Here is a 21,233-nt window from a genome sequence, read left to right as displayed (position 1 = left end):
AGAACATATTGTATTCTAGTTTTCAGTATTATTTGTTATAGCGTCAAAACATATACATCATCTGTGAAATGCATCATCATTAAGACTGGTGACAGACGGACAGCTAAGTCTTAGAATATAAACAAATAGATATTATGACTTTTTATAACTTAGTTTTAAAGCTAAAATTCAACGTGAATATAATGAATGATATCAATCAATATAACAAGCAGTATTGTATTTCTTTAATGTATTTGTGTAAAAAGTTCTATCAAGATGGTTTACCTTCAGTCAAGTATACTCGAATGGAGAACCTACTTACATCAATCTATTTAGTGGTCTGCGGGATGTCTGAAATCCTAGACTATACCTATGTGTCATCGGGTTTTCCGTGTAAGATTTTCTAGGTATCTATAGTCCGTTCCCAATATTATATCTATCTGTTGATTTGCTTAATAGAGATAGAATTTTGGCAGTAGCCCCATACAAGTATTGTCAAATTCTTTTCTCTAGTAAGCAATAATCCGTTCTCAATATTGTATCTATCTATAGATAATTAGATACTGCGTCTGTCTTTTTGATTTGCGATAGTAACATCCGCACGGGTCGACGAATCGTCATCTTCCGAGCCTTTTTCCCAATTATGTTGGGTCGGCTTCCAGTCCAACCGGATGTTGCCGAGTACCAGTGCTTTACAAGAAACGACTGCCTATCTGACGGGTCGACGGATCTTAAGGTTAGCAACAATAATGGTTCGTGGTGGGATCGTCTTTTCATGACGTTTTTTGGAAGACGCGTTAAATTACCCACCAATTTAACGAGCCTTCCGAAACACGGTTGTCAATTGAATATCTTTGACTGTCGTTACAGAAACCAGAAAGTCTGAAAACCAGTCTTGCCAAGGGGTCAGGGGTATTGGGTTGCCCGGGGAACTGGGTTGAGCAATACAGATAGGCAGTCTCTCCTTGTAAAACACTGGTATTCACCTGCATCTATTTAGACTGGAAGCCGACCCTAACATAGTTGGGAAAAGGCTAAGCAGATGAATTTGGTATGCTATGTCTTTAGTCCACAGCTAGCATGAGTTCTCGCACAAAGGAACATTTTAGAAATACTTACAACATTTCTGTGTGTGAACAATATGTTACTGTTTGCTTCAGCGAGTGCACCACGATATACATTCGTGTGTTAAACTAGCAAAGCAGCCCGTAGTCTAGAAGTTGGTGATTGATACGCCCGTGCATCGGAGAGCACGTAAATGTCGGTCCTGCGCCTAATCTCTTTCCGGTCGTGTCGGATTGCCGTCCCATCGGGTTATGAGAGTGAAGGAATAGTGAGTGCACTTGTGTCCAAGCAAATGTGCATGCACTATAATATGTCCTGCGCAGCTGGCTGATCTGCTTAAATGAGACCAGCCGCCGTAGCCGAAATCGGCCGTGGACGCCATTATTATTACATTCGTGTGTGTCACAACACACATAGTTGGGGAAAAGGCGAGGCTAAATTCTATTCTATTCTAGGCAGATGATGACAAGAGGTTACTTCTATCGCTAATATCTTAAAACTTGCACCATCGTCACTCTGACGTGCGCAGACGCAAGTCGCTACAAACTTGTCATTAATGCCACCTGTTTCACAGGGCTGACTAAGTTACGTTTATAACCGACTTCAGAAAAAGGTGGTTCTCAGTTTGACATGTATGTATGTATTTTTACGCGCGATTATCTCACGGTTGACTGAACCGATTTTGATGCAGTTTTCAGCGTAATATTTTAAGAGTACGTTTTAGGTAAGTACCTATATAAATTGTTGAAGTCGTTCTTGTGATAACTTACTTCTTTAAAGAATTTATAAATACAAATACCTACCTACATATTATCAGGCCGAAGAGTTTGTTCAGTTGAACACAGTTAGAAAAACTACTTATGTCGTTCAGACGAAATTATACACGACGGGAGTCACAGTTTATTAGTCAATTGAAAGTGAATAGAAAAATGTTTTGAAATCCAAGAATCATTAAAGCGTAGTTACTTTGTAAATTAAGTACTTTAGTTAAGAGAACTGTTAAAACTTTTTGGTTCAGTTATCAAAAGGCTGCTAACATTAGAAATTGGACTTACCCTTCGTAACATTCTGACGAAAATAATAGTTTAGAAGCCTAGTCCAAACAGCTGTGATACGATGTTCCATCATGAAGTTCCAGTTCATATCTTCCGGCTCCATCATCAGATCAGTTCGACAGCACCATATTATAAAAATAACAACGTAATAAATAAATATAGTTTTTAGTGCCAATCGTCAGCCCTGCTCCGAGGCAAGTGCGTTTTCAATACCAGTTTAAGGTTTACCTCAGTCGCGATCTCGCTCAGACGCAGTTCGACATCTGTATTGACATAACGTGTCTGTTCAAATAATAACAAAACACATAAACTAAAAATAATAATAACGTTAGATAATAAATATATACTTAAATATAGTTAAAGTTAATAAATAAGTGAAGATTCGTGAATTTAATTAAAAATATTGAGCAAAGAAAACAGACTTTTAAAATTGACAATTACGCGTTCGATTTTCGAAATTTTGTTTTGGTGTCGTGTTTTGTTTTTTTTTTTTAAGTTTATTTTTTAATTGGAATAAGTGTGTTGTGATTTTAGTATGGACGTTTTAAAATACTAACTTTTCTTGTGTTTAATTGTTTAATAGTGGACTTATAATGGACTAATGATTATTTAATTGTGTGCCATTAAGATCTCCGTGTAAGGTAGGTAATCGTGGGAATATTTTCTTGGTTTTTGTAATAATTATTTGTTTGTAACAAAAGATAAAATACTTGGTTCGTCCAATTGTTTTTTTTTAATGGTAACATTGTTTTTATTTTTTTGCGAGTTCGTTGTCGTTGTTCTTTTTTTAGTATTAAAGAGGTTTTATTTATTCTGAAAAAAGAAACTCAATTTTGAGTTGATTTTGAAACAAGATATATTAATGTTTGTCTAACCTTTAATTTATCTAAACTTTAATAAATACGTAACTATTAACGCAAAGGTGCCTTTGTTTATAATTATAATACCTACGTACGGTACCTACCCTTTTTGTTTGTTTATTACGCATACCTACACAGTTAAACGGCTCAGTTTATTTACATGCAATGGGGCATGGGGTAACTGAGAATGATATTCGCTTTTTTTTTCGGGAAATCAACATCTTTGGTACCAAATCCTAGCTTTTAAGTATTTGGCTTGGTTTCTTTGAATTATAACACAGCGTGTTAGCTCTATACTAATATTATAAACCTGAAAATGCTAATGTCAGGAAATACCTAGCCGATGCTATAAATTCTTTCCTACATCACGTTACTACTCGATAAATGGTGCATGGACCATTTATCAAGGAACGCAATAGTACTCGAATTGTTATCCGAGTTTGTGCAGAAGTTCTTAAAGGTTGCTTGTCAAACTGCTGGCAGAAGCTAGTCTATGGTCTATATTAATATTATGAAGCTGAAGAGTTTGTTTGTTTGAACGCGCTTCACTATCACTACATAAGTAGTATAAAACAAAGTCGTTTTTCTGTCCCTATGTCCCTTTTTACGCTTAAATCTTCAAAACTACGCAACTGATTTTCATGCGGCTTTTTTTAATAGATAGAGTGATGAAAGAGGAAGGTTTATATGTATAATAACATGCATTAAATAGTGGAGAAATACTGTTATCCCGTGAGAAGCCGGGGCGGTTCGCTAGTTTAGTTTAATCTAATGAGATACTAATCTCATAAACTAAAAATAATAATGCCAACACTTCTTTCAATGTTATACCTACGGCTCATTTTATCGAGGAAGGCTATAGGCTACTTTTTATCCGGGAGCGCAAAGTAGTTCCCAACAAGAATGAACTCTTCCCACTTTCAGTCCAAGCGCCGGGGTCACTCAACCCTGTAACCCTGGGTTCAATAACCTTAACTAAAAACTCGTTTCTTCAATGTATTAATAATAATAATTTATTCATTGATTATTTCGGAAAATTCCATCATTCATGCAAATTGCATCGTGAGGCGAGATTCCACGAAAATGTTCGCACACATTTGAACAAAAATTATGTTGGTATCACAAAGTCGATGTGGCCCAGTGGGTAACCTCTCAAGTTTGTATGTACTTACTTTCTAAGTAGGTATATCTTGGACACCAATGACTATGTTTTGGAGGGCACGTTAAACTGTAGTCGCTACGGATAGTCAGAAGCCAGTAATTCTGACAATTAGTCTTACCAAGGGGTATTGATTGGGTTGCCCGGATACCTATCTGGGTTGAGGAGGTCAGGTAGGCAGCCGCTCCTGCAGTTAGATTGGAAGCCGACCACAACATAGGTAGTTGGGAAAGGGCCCGGGAGATGATGATCACGGAAGTGACGGAGGAAGGAAAGATAGCGGAGATGTCATAAGGAAGCTAGGCGCCTTCTTGTTGAATTTATCTACGAACATTTCTTTTCTTCTTAATTTATCATTATAGATAAACAGCAATATCTATCAAAAACTGTAATTCCGATGAAGTATTTCTACCAATTAACCGCAATATCTTGCGGTTAAGTTAACCGATGACCAATCGAGGCTACCAGTTTGAGGTCAGACCCTAGTGTATGAGTTGTATCCTTAAAGCAAGCAACCAACTGGATACCTCTCTCACCTTTCCCTTCTGTCTAAGGAAGACCATCTTGTCATGACGAGTTCCTCCGTGTTTCGGAAGGCACGTTAAATCTGTAGGTCCCGGCTGTCGTTTGAACATCTTTGGCAGTCGTTAGTAGTTAGAAGCTAGTAAGTCTGACAAACAGACTTGCTGAAGTATTGAGTTGCCCGGGTAACTGGGTTGAGGAGTTCAGATAGGCAGTCGCTCCTTGAGGCACAATGGTACTCAGCTGCTAACCAGTTAGACTGGAAGCCGACCCCTACATAGTTGAGAAAAGGCTCGGCAGATGATGATTTGTTTTCATGTCAGTTCCAGTTGATTTCAATTCTCTAAGTTAGTACGGTAGACTGCACATCAGTGGTAACTGTCATGCACCTTAACTCAATAGTAATAAGTACGATTTTCGCATAAGCTGTTACCACTGACCTGAAGTTGACTGTACAAGTATCATACATTTGTATGAATAAATTGATGATGTCATAGGGAATACCATTTCCTACTTCCTTTTATGTAAAATAATTGATTGGTTTATTAATTATGAACAAAAAAAAATCTTTGAGAGTTTATGGCCTAATAAAAAACACCAGCCAAGTGCGAGTCGGACTCGCGCACGAAGGGTTTCGTACCATTAAGTATTTATAAAACGGACAAAAAAAACACGTTTGTTGTATGGGAGCCCTCCAAAATATTTATTTAATTCAAGTTTTCAGTATTTATTTTTATAGCGGCAACAGAAATACATTATCTGTGAACATTTCAGCTCTCTAACTATCACGTTTCATGAGATAGGTACAGCCTGGTGACAGACGGACGGACGGACAGACAGAGGAGCGAAAACAATAGGGTCCCGTTTTACCCTTTGGGTACGGAACCCTAAAAATTTAGTTATCATCGTTTTAATCGATAATAGAGAATAACGAGGCAATCCACTAGGAACATCTACTTATATAAAATTTTTTTTTGTTTGTTTGTAACCCTCCGAAACTCCTGAACCGAGTTGTAAAAATATTTCACTGTTCTATCACACACGGGTCCCAAGTACTTAAGTAATGCAATTTTCAAAACTCAAAACAATGTAAGTAATATCACAGATTACTATAATAGTTGTAATAGTAGTTTATTTTAGTGTTTGAGAAAGAACATAGGCTACTTTACTTACCCGGTTGCGTTAAGTTGTATGAGACCGCTGCCTCGGACTGCCTCGTTGGTTTAGTGGTCGCAAGCGCGGCTGCTGAGCCCGAGGTCTCGGGTTCGATTCCCGGGTCGGGCCGAAATCGCTTTGTGGGTTTTCTTAAACTTTCACAAAGCAGCTTGTAGTCTGGAAGTTGGTGATTGATTCGCCTGCGCCTGATCTCTTTCCGGTCGTGTCGGATTACCATCCCACCGGGTTATGAGAGTGAAGGAATAGAGAGTGCACCTGTGTCTGCGCAAATGCTCGTGCACTATAATATGCCCTGCTTAGTTGGCAGATCTCCTTAAATGAGAACAGCCGCCGTCGCCGAAATCAGCCGTGGACGCCATTATAAGACCGCTGGGATCAATTACAGATATTAGTAAAGATTTTTAAGTTTAGTTTATCCTTGTATTTACAAGGAAAGGAAAATATTATGCAATCATATTACAAACAAGTCGAAATAGACCAAAATAAACCTTAAAAGTCACTTGAAAGAAATATATATTTAAAACGAACTTAAAAATAAACTAAGAAATACAAAAAATAACATACCGGGTCGCGCCATTAATTTAATATAAACCAGTTGTTAAAGAATCAAGTTTTCTATATGTAAGTATGTATTTGCTGCGTAACTCAGAAACGACTGGACCAAATCTGGTTTTGCAATAACGATAATATAGGAAATGATTACGAATTCCTTTGTCGCTTTTGCGAAGGTTGCAAGTTTTGAACTTATTTTGATGGCAAGAGAACAAAATGACTAGCGGAGATGTCATAACGCAAAATCTCCTAAGAAAGTAGCGACAACATGCGGGGCGAGGGGGACGAGGAACGTTACTAGCTCCGCTCTTCTTAGAAACCCACCACTTTTATCATCATCCTCCGAGCCTTTTTCCCAACTATGTTGGGGTCGGCTTCCAGTCTAACCGGATGCAGCTGAGTACCAGTGCTTTACAAGAAGCGACTGAACTATCTGACCCCGTTAACCCAGTTACCCGGGCAAGCCAATACGCCTTGGTTAGACTGGTGTCAGACTTACTGGCTTCTGACTACCCGTAACGACTGCCAAGGATGTTCAATGTTAGTTTACAAGTACCTAATTGATCATTTGGTCACGACGAAGAAGGCATGACCTACCTGCCTTATGGCATATCCATCTTTCTGTTGCTGGGGAGTTTGTTCCACCAGTTCTTCTTCCCAGCAATAACACATAGGAAGTGGTGAAGGGTGGGCGTTTTGGGAGCTGTCTCATGTAATTCTGACGTTCGTAGAGTGATATTCATCCTACTTTGCCTATCTCCGTGGTTAAAATAGTTACTTACGGGGTATTTAAGTGTTAAGCCAATTTGTTGAAGAAATTGAAAACACAACCTATGTATATTGTTTCCTATATATGTATACTTTTTCGTTCTTACTAAGTCCGGTCTCATTTTCAAAGAATCTTATTACCTACCTATATACTTGCATACTTGTAAATAAACAACTACATTAGGGTGCGTCCACATCTGGCGAATGCGCCGCAAATGCGCAGCACGCGAGCCGATCGCGAGCTGTCCGCGAGCTGCGCGCGTGCAGTCACTGCAATAGTTCGGTGCGCCTCTTTAGCGCAACTCACGCAAGGCCCGTATAGAGCGCGCGAGCGGCGCGCGATCTGCGCGCAATCAGTTCTCGCCCTTACAGTTCCGTATATTGGCTCAGTACTATCGAAGATGGCAGACGTCGCAGGGCGGCGCAGAAGCGGCGCACGAACAAAAATGCACGCGCGCAGCTCGCGGACAGCTCGCGATCGGCTCGCGTGCTGCGCATTCGCCAGATGTGGACGCACCCTTATAATAATTGTTCGGACAAAGTCGAAAGAAATGCGTCGAAGGTCATTTTCAAATGTCAAGGTTGTCATGAGTGCAAAGTCGAAAGTTTTTTTATTATCCTTAGTATAATTACATAGTTAATTAGCATATAATACATGTATATATCTGTGGAATAACTTTGTCTGTCTATCTTACTTTCACACGAGTACTTTTGAAATGAATACAGAGTACCTACACACAGAAAGTCGGTCCTGCTTGTGATCTCTCTCCGGTGGTGTCGGATTGCCATCCCATCGCGCTATGAGAGTGAAGGAATAGTGAGCGCACCTGTGTCCAAGCAAATGCTCGTGCACTATAATATGTCCTGCATAGCTGACTGATCTCCTTATATGAGAACAGCCGCGCCGTGGCTATTACTGTTAATATTCAATCGTTTTAAAGGACTTACAGTAATTATATTTTTTATGACATGTCATTGACATTTACACAATCTGTATGGGATATCCTTCGAGATAAGCTTGACCCCTTATTACACTGGTTGTGCAAAAAAACAGACTCACTGCAAATTGACCTTGGATTTTTTTTGGCAATTTTTATTTGTCTTTACAATGCACGTATTGTTATTATTTTTTCAATAAAAGAAGCTTGTACGTGTACAATCAGTAAGTAATATTCAAAGAAAAGTTGTCAATTGTTTTGAGACTTGACTTTAACGTTTTGTGAATCGAGAAAATATTGATCCTGCAATTATGTATGTGTCTGACATGGTCCGTCAAAATAAATATGACAATCTAGAGGCCGTCGTACGACGTTGCGCCTTTTCATACTTATATAGATAGTTCAACTCAGCTTTGCGCGCGGCCCTATGTGTGCGTCGACTTGTAAATATACAACTTTCATTCGTGTGACAGTGACGTCGTCCGAGCATGACGTGTTCTTATCGCTTTTTGTTATGGGTACAGTCGTTTACGAAAATGTCTAGTTCTTCACGGAGAAAATGTTTAAGGAGTCAGGTAGCGTTTCAAAAAATGAAACAACATTCAAAGCTTTTTATTATTATAGTTCGGCCATTCAGAGAATGCGTTCCTGACACGTCGCGATTGAACTGACGACGTAACTTTGCAATGGCGTTGCAGTTACGATAAAAATATTTTTGCTGGTTGTTTACCGTTTTAACAATTGAGGAGCATTAAAACAACATTATTATATCAATAATCAATGAATGTTATTACGTCGTCAGTTCAATCGCGACGTGTCAGGAACGCATTCTCTGAATGGCCGAACTATACGTTTTACAATTTTTCATTATTTTCTCATAAGTTTTTTCAAATTGACGTTGACGGTATCTAAGAAATAAATGAGGTGAAATATCTAAGATGAATTATATACTCCTTACATATTTTCTAGATCTCGGGGTACGCGGACAATAAATAAAAGTGTGGACTAAGAATGTAAAAAGACGTATAATCTAGTATAATAATGTAAACAAAATGTGTGAGGAATTTTAAAAAATAATATTGCTTCGCATAATGTCGACCAAAATAAGACGGAAATAATGAAACTCATAAATGAACGTTTAAGTCATATTGATGAAGGGATGTTGGGTAATACTTGTCGACATGTACAAAAGAAAAATACTATAGACATTTTGACATGGAGTCAAAATTTATAATTTACCTCGGTGAGAGTAGCGAATCCGAAAATTCATCATTTGATTTTTCAAGTAGCGATTCAGAATCATTATAAATAAATAAACATTAAATTACGTAATAACTGTTTTTCTTTAAACAGCCGTAACCCCTAAATAACTGTATTTGTACCCGACTGTACCTCTTGTCACGCACACAAAGTCACTGTATATGTACAAGGGTTACCCACACATAAGGCCGCGCGCAAGACTGAGTTGAACTTACTATATCAATACGACGTTGTAAGACGTTGCTCACGCGAACGTGTTAAGTTAGGCGATTATTTATATTTATGTTATTTATTACTTAATGAAAGGTACATTTTAGGTTATAAAAAGTACAAAATGTCCAACAAAACTATATGCAACATAGTTTGTCTGTTGGATCATAATTCTTAACTATTAAGTTAATTATACCAATTGTAAAACAAATACCAAATTCAAGTCATCGACTACCAAAATACCTTCGTCGTTCGGAATCTTTTGGAACAAGGCCTCCCTTTGAGATCTCCATCGTCCATGTAACATCAAAATGTTATAATTTAGGTATAATTTCTACCACTGTTCACAAGCATAATAAAAATAAACAAATCATTCTCGTTTGAACATTGACGTCAACACACCTTTTGTAAAGAATTCAAAAACAGGTTCATTTACTTTCTTCTTTTATTATTTTTGTTGTATGTATGATTAATCTTTTTGGCCGACTGTAACAAAGAGGAGGTCTTTTCAGTTTTTTTTCCTGTTTCGGGTGACTATCGGCTGCTCGTAAAGTTATATCTGTGGTTTTAGTACCTAAAACCTAATCCGAATCCGGAAAAAGTCGTGGTATCCTAGTTGGTAAAGAACCAACCTCTCAAGTATGAGGGCGTGGGTTCGATTCCAGGCCAGTACCAATGCAACTTTTCTAAGTTTGTATGTAGGTACTTTCTAAGTATAACTTAGACATCAATGACTGTGTTTCAGGTGGCACGTTAAACTGTAGGTCCCGGCTGTCATTGAACATCCTTGACAGTCGTTCCGGGTAGTCAGAAGCCAGTAAGTCTGACACCAGTCTTACGAAGGGGTATTGGGTTTCCCGAGTAACTGGGTTGAGGAGGCCAGATAGGCAGTCGCTCCTTGTTTAGCACTGGTATTCAGCTGCATCCGGTTAGACTGGAAGCCGACCCCAATAGTTGGGAAAAGGCTCGGAGGATGACATAGAATGTTGACATTAGCCCCATACAATTTAACGTCATATTCCTATCTCTAGTAAGCAAAACAACAGATAGGTAGGATATTTTGAGAACGGTTTTAAGCCTCATACACTAACTTGTCCGTCCCGCGCCTGATCTGTCGTCGCATCGCGCTATGAGAGTGAAGGAATAGTGAGTGCACCTGTGTCCAAGCAAATGCTTGTGCACTATAATATGTCCTGCTCAGCTGGCTGATCTCCTTATATGAGAACAGCCGCCGCGCCGTAGCCGATAATCGGCTAGGAGGACATCACACTTAGTTAGAAAAAATTAGGTACCTACCCACCTATTCTAAAATACGTTTCCATTTTTAGTAAACAATATTTTTTTATGTTTTCAAATGTGTATGCTATTTTTATCTATTGTGCTTTGATTATATAAATGCTATTATGTTTTAAAAAATAACAATATAAACATATATAAATCGTTGCCATTTTAATACTTACGCTGTTATTAAACAACGCGTGTGAGTAAACGCTATTTATATCAAAATTCCTTAAAAAAATTAAACAAAAAAAGGTATTTACATATTTGTGTAATTGGAGTTCAAACATTCGTATAAATATCCAATTATGAACAAAAAATATCTAAACGCCAGCTCTTTTGACCAAAACATTGGAAAATTCCAAATAAAGTGAGCAAACCAAAATAGTCGTAGTGGCCTAGTGAGTAAAGAACCAACCTCTCGAGTATGATGGTGTGGTTTCGATTCCAGACCAGGCAAGTACCACTGCAACTTTTCTTAGTTTGTATGTACCTTCTAAGTAATCTTAGACACCAATGGCTGATAAAAAGGTGAAGGATAACATCTTGAGGAAACTTGGACTATAAAGTCTGAAATCACCAACCCGCATTGAGCAAGCGTGGTGATTAATGCTCAATCCTTCTCCGTGTGAGAGGAGGCCGCAGCCCAGCAGTGGGACGATAAAAAAAAGGCTGTAACAACAAATCAAGATAGATAGAATATTGGAATCGACCACTTATGTGCTTAAAGGCGAGCTTCCCCCTTGGTGTGGCACTGTTCGTCACACCGCATGTATCTCGTGGTGTACTCGCTCTAGCAAACAGTAACACATTGCGCGCGAACATTACTAACATGTCGCGAAACTGCAACCTTTGGATGTCTGACATTTATGCCGTATTTTCCATTCGTAGTAGTTTAGATGATACATCAACCTATCTCAATCTGTCAAATGTCTTCAATAGATTTTCAACCTTATCACAATCGTGGAAGATTAATATTCGATTGGTATTCAACAGATTTGTAGGTTAACCTGCTGGCATCTACAAACCACTTAAAGGTAATCTAGGCCTTTCAAAACACGATTTGATTAATTCTCTGACGAACACTCAATTAGTAAAATTCCATAGAAAAACAAATTATTCGGTTATTGACCTTTAAACATTCTAATTAAACGGTCCTTCTTGTGATCTCTCTCCGGTGCTGTCGGATTGTCGTACCATCGCGTTATGAGAGTGAAGGAATAGTGAGTGCACCTGTGTACAAGCAAAGCTCGTGCACTGTAATATGTCCTGCGCAGCTGGATGATCTCCTTAGAGAGAACAGCCGCCGTGGTTAGATATCTGCTTGACCAATTTCTCAATTGACTGCCTGGTATGGAAAATACCTTGTAAGTACATACGATACGCGAGCTGCATATTAAAAGTACAATGGCCTACATATATGACTGTTTGTTCACTTCGATAAAATCTTTTAAAGATGGTTCCTTAGATTCCATTACATACTTAGTCATTCACTTATATATGTATAGTCGACTTAGGGTGCATCTACACGTTAAAAGTAGCTTGCTCATATTGAGGCACATGCGCAGGTTACATGCATTAAAAAACGTGCGTGTCCAGCGACTCGCGCGTGTACCAAAGCTAACCCTACTGCGTGCTCTTGTCACTTGCGCATGTTAACTTGCTCCAGCTACATGCACCGTGTAAACCCCGTAAAACCGAGGAGAATAATCAGATACACAGACGCTTTACTTTCACTCATAATATTTTATTTAATACCCACGGAAAAACCCAACCAATATACATAGGTAGCTAACAACAAAGTATTTAGGTAGATAACATAAAACCTTTTGGCAAACCGCAAACTACTTGCAGTTTTATCGAAATATCCTTCAATTTATACCAAAATTGACATTTTATGTGTTTGTTTACATTTCTAAATGTAAATCCCCTAAACCCAGCTGGGATAGGCACTTATCACCGGCAATATAAGTATGCAAGTCACAGTAATGGATAGGTCATCATCATTCTCCTGCCCTTTTCTTTTTTTTAACGACTTCAAAAATCATCAAATGACCCCTCCCGCTGTGGGTTAGCAGCGGTGAGGGAGTGTCAGACTCTTACTGACTAAACACCGTCGTGTTCCGTCGTAGGCCGTTTATGTACCAGAGCCGCGGTAACTCGCGCGAACAATCCCGCAGCCCCGGCAGATCCTCCTGCCCTTATCCCTTCTTTAATTGTGGTCGGCGCAGCATGTTTTCTCCTTCCATACTCTTCTATCTGTCTTCACACAAGTAACATCCTTTGTGGGGCTCAATTCTGCTGCTGCTGCTGCAAATTTAATAACGTATCGATTGGATATCAATTGAATCCGGGTAGTAGTGTTTAGTATTGTTGTCAGTTGGGTATTTTAATTTTTTTAAGAAAAGAAACCTATAGCCTTCCTCTAAAAATAAGCTATATAATACAGACGGTTTCATTTAAAAAGGGTCAGTCGTTTTGTCTAAAAACCGCGACATACAAAGTTATTCTTGCACTTATAATATTATATTATTATAGTCAGATTAAATACCACTTTTGAATACAAATTGCTCATTTAGAATTTATTCTTAAAACCGCAGGAATTATAAACTGTATCTATTTATAGGATAAATCTTGATCATACGAAGAAAAACATAAGTATTTATTGCTATACTATTATGTACCGTAAGGTTATAATTTTAGAGTCCAAATTCCAACTTTGTTTTGATGTTCACTTGTGACTTTTGTACCTTCTCACAGATCTTTAAACGGTATAAAAAACCGGCCAAGTGCGAGTCTGTCTCACTTACAAAGGGTTCCGTTCTGTGCGTATTTATAAAATGGGCAAATATTCACGTTTTTTGGTTGGCTGGCTCTTAAAGTATTTATTTTTGTTATTTTATTTATGGTTGGAAAAAATTGCAATAAATAGCTCATCTTTGTAATGTGCGTACTACCATTCATCTTCATACTGATTTATGAGCCCAAACAAACTATCGGCCGCCTTAAAGTTGGCTGTGTGAAAATCTTAGAGTCACATTTTTCCATGACGTCTTTTTTATGGGAAATCATCAAATGACCCCTTCCGCTGTGGGGGCAGCGTGAGGGAGTGTTCCTTCTTAAGCCCTTTATGTACCAGCGCCGCGGTAACTCGCGCGAACAATCCCGCAGCCTCTGTAGAATATATTTATACCTATGGCGTCTCAAGAGAACGGTTTTTAGGGTTCCGTACTCAAAGTGTAAAACGGGACCATATTGTTTTCGTTCCTCTGTATGTCCGCCCCTCCGTCCGTCCGTCTGTCAACAGGCTGTATCTCATGAACCGTGATAGATAGAGAGTTGAAATTTTCACAGATGATTTATGTCTGTTGCCGCTATAACAACAAATACTGAAAACTAGAATGAAACTAAAAAAACTGAAAACTAAATATTTTGGGGTCCATACAACAAACGTGATTTTTTTGCTCATTTTCTAAATATTGATACGGAACCCTCCGTGCGCGATTCCGACTCGCACTTGGCCGGTTTTTCTAAAGCCACAGGCGTTGTACCTTACACCTATTAAGTAAATTGCATAGATAAACTATTTAAAGATTAATCATACTTATCCAATTACTTAGTAAGTAAACAGTTTACCACAGACAAAGTAATCTGATACGAACATAGGCACTTCATTTACATACAAAAGGGTTTTTCCCTTATTGTTGAGTAATCTATAGGTACTAACAGCCTTACTCATAAACGTTGCTTAAGCATGTCTGTCTTAACTAACATTTAATCACTACTTAAGACTTTAAGTAGTGATAAGTTAAAATGTTACTTAGGAGGTGATTAGAGATTTTTAAAAGTAAGGCTGAAGTATATAAAGATTCATTATTTTGTTTATTTTGAGCCCTAAAGGCTCCGAAGCTATAGAAATGACTTGAAAAAATCTTTCACTGTTAGAAAGCTACACTCTTGCCGAGCAACATAAGCTATCTATATTTTATCCTGGTACCGGCAGTAGTTCCCAATTGGTTGGTTCCGTACTTTCGGAGCCTTTAAAACAAAATAACGTTTCTTTATTATATACGTGAAAATGAGTAATTAATTTGTATTCTGATCTTGCCAGATAAATAGGCAACAAACAAAGAATGTAACTACAACATGTAACGTAATTAACGCACACCCTCAAACACCCCAATTAGAATATTATGTTATAATCATAATACATACACTGAATTTTTAATTTAACATGTATATGCATTGTTATTTACTAAATTAGTTATACCAATTCTTGGAAAACTTTTTGGTCATACTACTACGCACGCAAATATCGCGTCGCGCGCCGCTCGACTCGACACAACATAACGAAACTACGGAAAAAGCCGACAATACACGAAGTCTTATTACTTTGAGTTACGGTCTATTTGAATTTGTTTTAACTGTACAGGGTTAATATGACAATAATTTCCGTAGCTTTAATTATTTTTGGGATAAAAATTACCTATATTAAAAATGATATAAATCGATTCAGTAAACGATTCTGAACAAACTAATTTCAGGATGTGCGTTAATTAAGTTACATGTTGTATATACCTACGCAGGTGTGGTTTTTTAGAGTTGGTCAGCTAGAATCGGTAAAGGTTAAACGGTAGGTCGGATAATGGATGGGTCACTGTAATCATCATCTGCTTAGCCTTTTCCCAACTATGTTGGGGTCGGCTTCCAGTCTAACTGGACGCAGCTGAGTACCAGCGCTTTACAAGGAGCGACTACTTATATGATCTCCTCAACCCAGTTACCCGGGCAACCCAATACCCCTTGGTTTGACTGGTGTCAGACTTAGTGGCTTCTGACTACCCGTAACGACTGCCAGATACATAGGTACGTACCAACAAATGACAGCCGTAGTATTTTTCTTAGTAATTTCTAGGAAATAAACTACACTTGTTGACCTTTAACTAAAATGTCAGATATACACCGATACATTTACTTTGAGAGAAAACTTTATACCTTCGGTTTTGTTGAAATTAAGCAGACTATTTGTTTATATTATCAATGAATTGCATAGGTATATTATTAGTATTGCATTAGCCGACTTCCCAAAAGGAGGTCCAGAATTGCTGAAAATATTTTTTAGGGACCCTATTGTTTCGCTCCTCTGTCCGTCCGTCCGTCCGTCTGTCACCAGGCTGTATCTCATGAACCTTGATAGTTAGAGAGCTGAAATTTTCACAGATGATGTATTTTTGTTACCGCTATAACAACAAATACTGTAAACTATAATTAAATAAATATTTTGGGGGACTCCCATACAACAAACGTGATTTTTTTGTCCGTTTTATAAATAATATAATGGCACGGAACCCTTCGTGCGCGAGTCCGACTTGCACTTGGCCGATTTTTCTATGTAAGTTTACCGGTAACTCAAATACGCTCAGACCGATTTGCAAAATCATTTTTTTGCTTTGTAACTTTCCATATACCTAGTGAACTACTTATTTTGTGAACTACTAAACTAGATTTTTACTTTTTATTTTAGACTATTGATTGACACGACCCAAATTATTGGTCATTATTTTTGTACTATTGAGAACATACTTAATAATAGTATTGAGATCATTACAGTTGGATTCTAACCACAATTGGAACAAAATACCGTAAGTATATTTATTATACTAGTTTCCGCCCGCGGCTTCGGCTGCGTAGAGTTCGGTTATATCGCGTTTCCAAGAGAATTTTTCAAAAGTCCGGGATAAAAACTATCCTATGTTCTTTCTCAAGGTCAACTCTATCTCAGTACCAAATTTTATTAAAATCTGTTCAGTGGTTTAGACGTGAAAGCGTAACAGGCAGACAGACAGAGTTACTTTCGCATTCATAATATTAGTAGGGATTATATTCTAAGTATTGATCAGATATCTATGTAGATACCGTATATTAACTGTGAATCTTATTGAAAACAATAATAGAAATACCCAGTGAAAGGAATGGGGTTTTTTGTGAGATTTAATTTAGGTTCATCTGTCTAGTTTTTTGTTGTGAATTCAGATTGATCTACTTACTAATTCATCGGAGAGCACGTTAATGTCGGTCTTGCGCCTGATCTCTCTCTGGTAGTGTCGGATTGCCGTCCCATCGCGCTATGAGAGTGAAGGAATAGTGAGTGCACCTGTGTCCAAGCAAATGCTTGTGCACTATAATATGTCCTGCTCAGTTGGCTGATCTCCTAATATGAGAACAGCCGCCGTGGCCGAAATCGACCGTGGACGCCATTACTAATTCTGGTAGTGGTGAAGGGCGGGTGATTTGGGGACTGTCTTTTGTTTTTAACTTCATAAAGTGCTGATTTTTAGCCTACTTTAAATACATGACTTTTATCTTTAACGTCATTTTCGTTAAATTATCGAATCAGGCATGACTTTGGTGTAGCAATTTCACTCGAAAGGATCAAAATGGTTTGTATGACTATACGTGAAGTATGATAGGCACGCACAAAACCATGACTTCTTGAGTTGAATTACTTACCTAGACTTAGGAAAAACTCTTAAATATTGGGAAAGATATTAAGTGTTTCCAGAGACAACAAAAAATCGAGGCATGGATAAAATATTTACGGTGTGGTAACTTAGAAAAACCGTTACATAATTAATCCGGTTGTCCCACCTAAATACGTCATTATAAGAACAGGTCAATTATTTAAATGACATTTTAAATAGGTACTTTTGTGTAGATATTAAAGAAAAACACGTTTGCTGCTGTCAAACACATAAATATTATGAAGAGATAAAGTTTTTGGTATTCATAAAAGGTTCAGTAGTTTCGGAGCCTTTAGTAAAAAAACCGGCCAACTGCGAGTCGGACTCGCGCACGAAGGGTTCCGTACCGATTTATAAAACGGACAAAAAATTACATTTGTTGTATAAGAGCCCCCCAAAATATTTATTTAATTCTAGTTTTCAGTATTTGTTGTTATAGTGGCAACAATAACACATCATCTGTGAAAATTTCAGTTCTCTAACTATCACGGTTCATGAGATATAGCCTGGTGACAGACGGACGGACAGAGGAGCGAAAACAATAGGGTCCCGTTTTAACCTTTGGCTACGGAACCCTAAAAAACAAACAATAATTTTGTTGTCAAAGACCTGGAATTTGGTGTTTGATACACCCGTATATCGGAGAGCACGCAAATGTCGGTCCTGCGCCTGATCTCTTTCCGGTGGTGTCGGATTGTCGTCCCATCGCGCTATGAGAGTGAAGGAATAGTGAGGGCACCTGTGTCCAAGTAAATATGCGTGCACTATAGTTGGCTGATCTTCGTATATGAGAACAGCCGCCGTGGCCGATAATCGGCTAGGACGCGATCATTATATTATATCTGTATAGATTTAAACAAAGTATGATGAACCTATGATATATGACATCTCTAGGAACATTTATAACCTTTTACAATTGATTTAAATAATTCCCATTATTAACAACATACTCAGTTAAAATTAATATGTTTTATAATTCATATATACGCCATAAAAAACCGGCGCCAGATAAACCGCAAAAATATTAATCCAAACTAATATTATAAATGCGAAAGTAACTCTGTCTGTCTGTCTGTCTTTCTGTCTGTCTGTCTGTCTTTTCTTCACGCCTAAACTACTGAACCGATTTGTGTGAAATTTGGTACAGACATAGTTTGAAACTTGAGAAAGGACATGGGATAGTTTTTATTACAAAAAATAAAAATAAAAAATAAAATTTATTACGGACATACAGTGCCATCTATTGGTCAAATGTCGAGCTGTTCCTATGCTCCGTAGATAGATGGCGTTAATCGCGCAATGGTGTCATTACACGTGTTCGGTTCATGTTATTGTTTTACTTCATCGGAAAATCCATCAGAAAAATGTAAATAAACAGTAAAAAGGTGTAAAAAAAGTAATATTAATATAATAAAAGTTTTACTACAAAGTTCTATTAGTACTACGCGCAATGGTGTCGATCGTTACACGAGTTCGGTTCATGTTGTTTTAATTTGGTACAGACATAGTTTGGAACTCGAGAAAGGACATAGGATAGTTTTTATCCCAAAAATCCTGCGGGAGCGGGAACTTCTCAAAAATCCCGCGAGATCGGGAACTATGTGGGTAAAACCAAAAATCTGCCGGAAGTCACTATTCCACGCGAACGAAGTCGCGGGCAAAAGCTAGTTTATTTATTGATTTAATAATCACCTACCTATAAGTATGTTATGTACTCAGAAAAAAAATTGTTTACGTTACAAAGGTTTAAGCTTGAAACTTGTACAACATATTAAATTATGGTGACTCAGATATTGTTTAAAAAAATCCACGACTTGTGCTTTTCTGGCGGTTTCATCTACCATTTAAGAATCTATTATCCATTTTCACCAACAATCTCTTAACGTTTCTCTAACTAAGTGTCACTTAGAATACGGGCTCCCCCAATAATATAGGTTATAAGGGATACTTAAACTTTGGTGAGAACGAAATCCGTATTAAGTGTTCCCTAAAGGCTCTTAGGGGATCCCTAAATTTAGGTATTTGTTGGTGAAAATGGGCATAAGTCTGTGGGTGGACTACAACATGAACTGGAAAACACAGGTGGATACAGTGTGTGCAAAGCTTAGAGCAGTCTCAAGGGGCTGAATGCCGAAATTGGCTTCTCAAACAATTTTTTGGCCAAATCTATACAGTTTTTGACGGACAAAAAAATATACATATATATTAATCTAGAACATATTTCTGAGAACCCTGTTAATTTTAAAACACGTTTTTGAAAAGTTTTCTCGATACAAAAAATTGTAAACTTACCTCTAAAATGATCTTACAATAAAAATATCTGTATTATTTATCAACGTAGGTACATTGATAAAAGGAGATGGCCAAAAAAAAACCCAGAGTCGACAGAAACTTCGTATGTATGGTTGGGTTCAGTATAATGTGTAGATTCCAAAAAGTATTTCATATCATCTAAAAACCATGGGGTTCTCTTTTTACAAGGTTTTTTCGATGACGATTTTAGTACATAAAAAGCTTAACTTTTCTGATTGCTGTTCATTAGAAGTTGTGCATAGGGTAAAACCTTTACACTCAGGTGTATGTCTGTTAGCACTATACAAGAGTGAAGGTTTAGTGCTGACCTGATGATGGAGAAGAGAGAAGGTCAAGGGAACTCGGCAATGGCAAATATCAACTACCTCGTGTTTGGGCTTATGTTATTCGTATTGTGGAGAACTTTTCACTAAAGCGAATAGTGACTAAAAAGCTAGAAATAAAAAAAATGTTTTCTTTTTTTTTTAATTAACCTTTGCCAGTTCAGAATGTTACATATAACAGGGAAAGCTCTTCAAGTAGGTAAGGTAGGTACTTAATCCTATCTGGAGTTGTTCATGTCAATAGTGCAATGGGTGGGGATCAAACTCAAGACCTTTTAATAATCAGGCTAACTCTGTTACTATGGTGATATTACTATTGGCATGTATAATGTTAATATACTTTATTTTTTATGGTCCTTTATGTAAATAATCTCTAAAATCAACATAAATTCAACATAACTTATTTTTGTGAAAATATGATATAGCTCCCATGGATGGACCCCATGGATTTCAGGCTGGAATTTTTGGCACCATCAAAGGACTATAATAATGAACCCATTGGTACCCATTTCGTTGCTGTCGATTCTGGGTTTTTTTACTATGAAAATTTGGCCATCTCCTTTGTAACATTAACGAGTCCATATGTACTGTAACTTAAATACAGAACTTGGTTAATTTTTATTTTTGATCACTCAACTCATTTTACATTTTACGAACGTTACGAACGTCGCGTCAACAGGCTTCTCTCTCTTTCTCTCTCGTACGATAGTGTTTTGGGTGCATTCAGCCTCTTAATCTGTATGTTTATTTGTTTCAGATAATAATGCCATCATGGGCCGTGGTCGCGTCATCACCGCCCTCCTACTGCTCTCGGTGATCACCATCACCAGGGGACAGTATTACGGTGAGCATCATCAATAATCATCATCTATAGAAATATGAAGTCGTGCTGGCCTAGTGGGCAAAGAACCAACCTCTCGAGTATGCAACTGCAACTTTTCTAAGTTTGTATGTACTTTCTAAGTATATCTTAGACGCCAATGACAGTGTTTCGGATGGCACGTTAAACTGTAGGTCCCGGCTGTCATATAATGTAGTAGTATATAATTACTTCTAACGTTAGGCTAATAAATGAGAGCGGTCCCCCGACACGTCAAAATTTTGTTTAGTCTGACATGCTTTAGTTGGTACTTACGTAGTGTTTAAAGTTATTTCTTGCTTTTTATAGGGTTTAATTGCGTACTTTTTTTGGGTCGGGAGTTTTTTTAAATTTACAATTTAATTTTATTTCATGTTTTTTGAAGAAGCTCCTTA

The 21,233-nt window shown here is 37.7% G+C and overlaps 1 protein-coding gene across 1 annotated transcript in view; it reads left to right on the top strand.

The window, feature by feature from the left end:
* Window positions 1-2,333: 2,333 nt before the first annotated feature.
* Window positions 2,334-21,233, top strand: part of LOC124644668 (homeobox protein 2-like) — a 28,713-nt gene continuing 9,813 nt past the window's right edge. Inside the window, exons 1-2 of the mRNA XM_047184170.1 lie at window positions 2,334-2,740; window positions 20,737-20,823. Of these exons, the coding sequence (XP_047040126.1) occupies window positions 20,751-20,823 (73 nt within the window). The 5' untranslated portion in view covers window positions 2,334-2,740; window positions 20,737-20,750. The remainder of the gene's footprint in view (window positions 2,741-20,736; window positions 20,824-21,233) is intronic.

This window comes from Helicoverpa zea, chromosome 30 (genome assembly GCF_022581195.2).
Source record: "Helicoverpa zea isolate HzStark_Cry1AcR chromosome 30, ilHelZeax1.1, whole genome shotgun sequence".
Taxonomy (NCBI): domain Eukaryota; kingdom Metazoa; phylum Arthropoda; class Insecta; order Lepidoptera; family Noctuidae; genus Helicoverpa; species Helicoverpa zea.
Note: the sequence above shows the minus strand (reverse complement) of the source record. Positions and strands in the feature narration are given on the sequence as shown.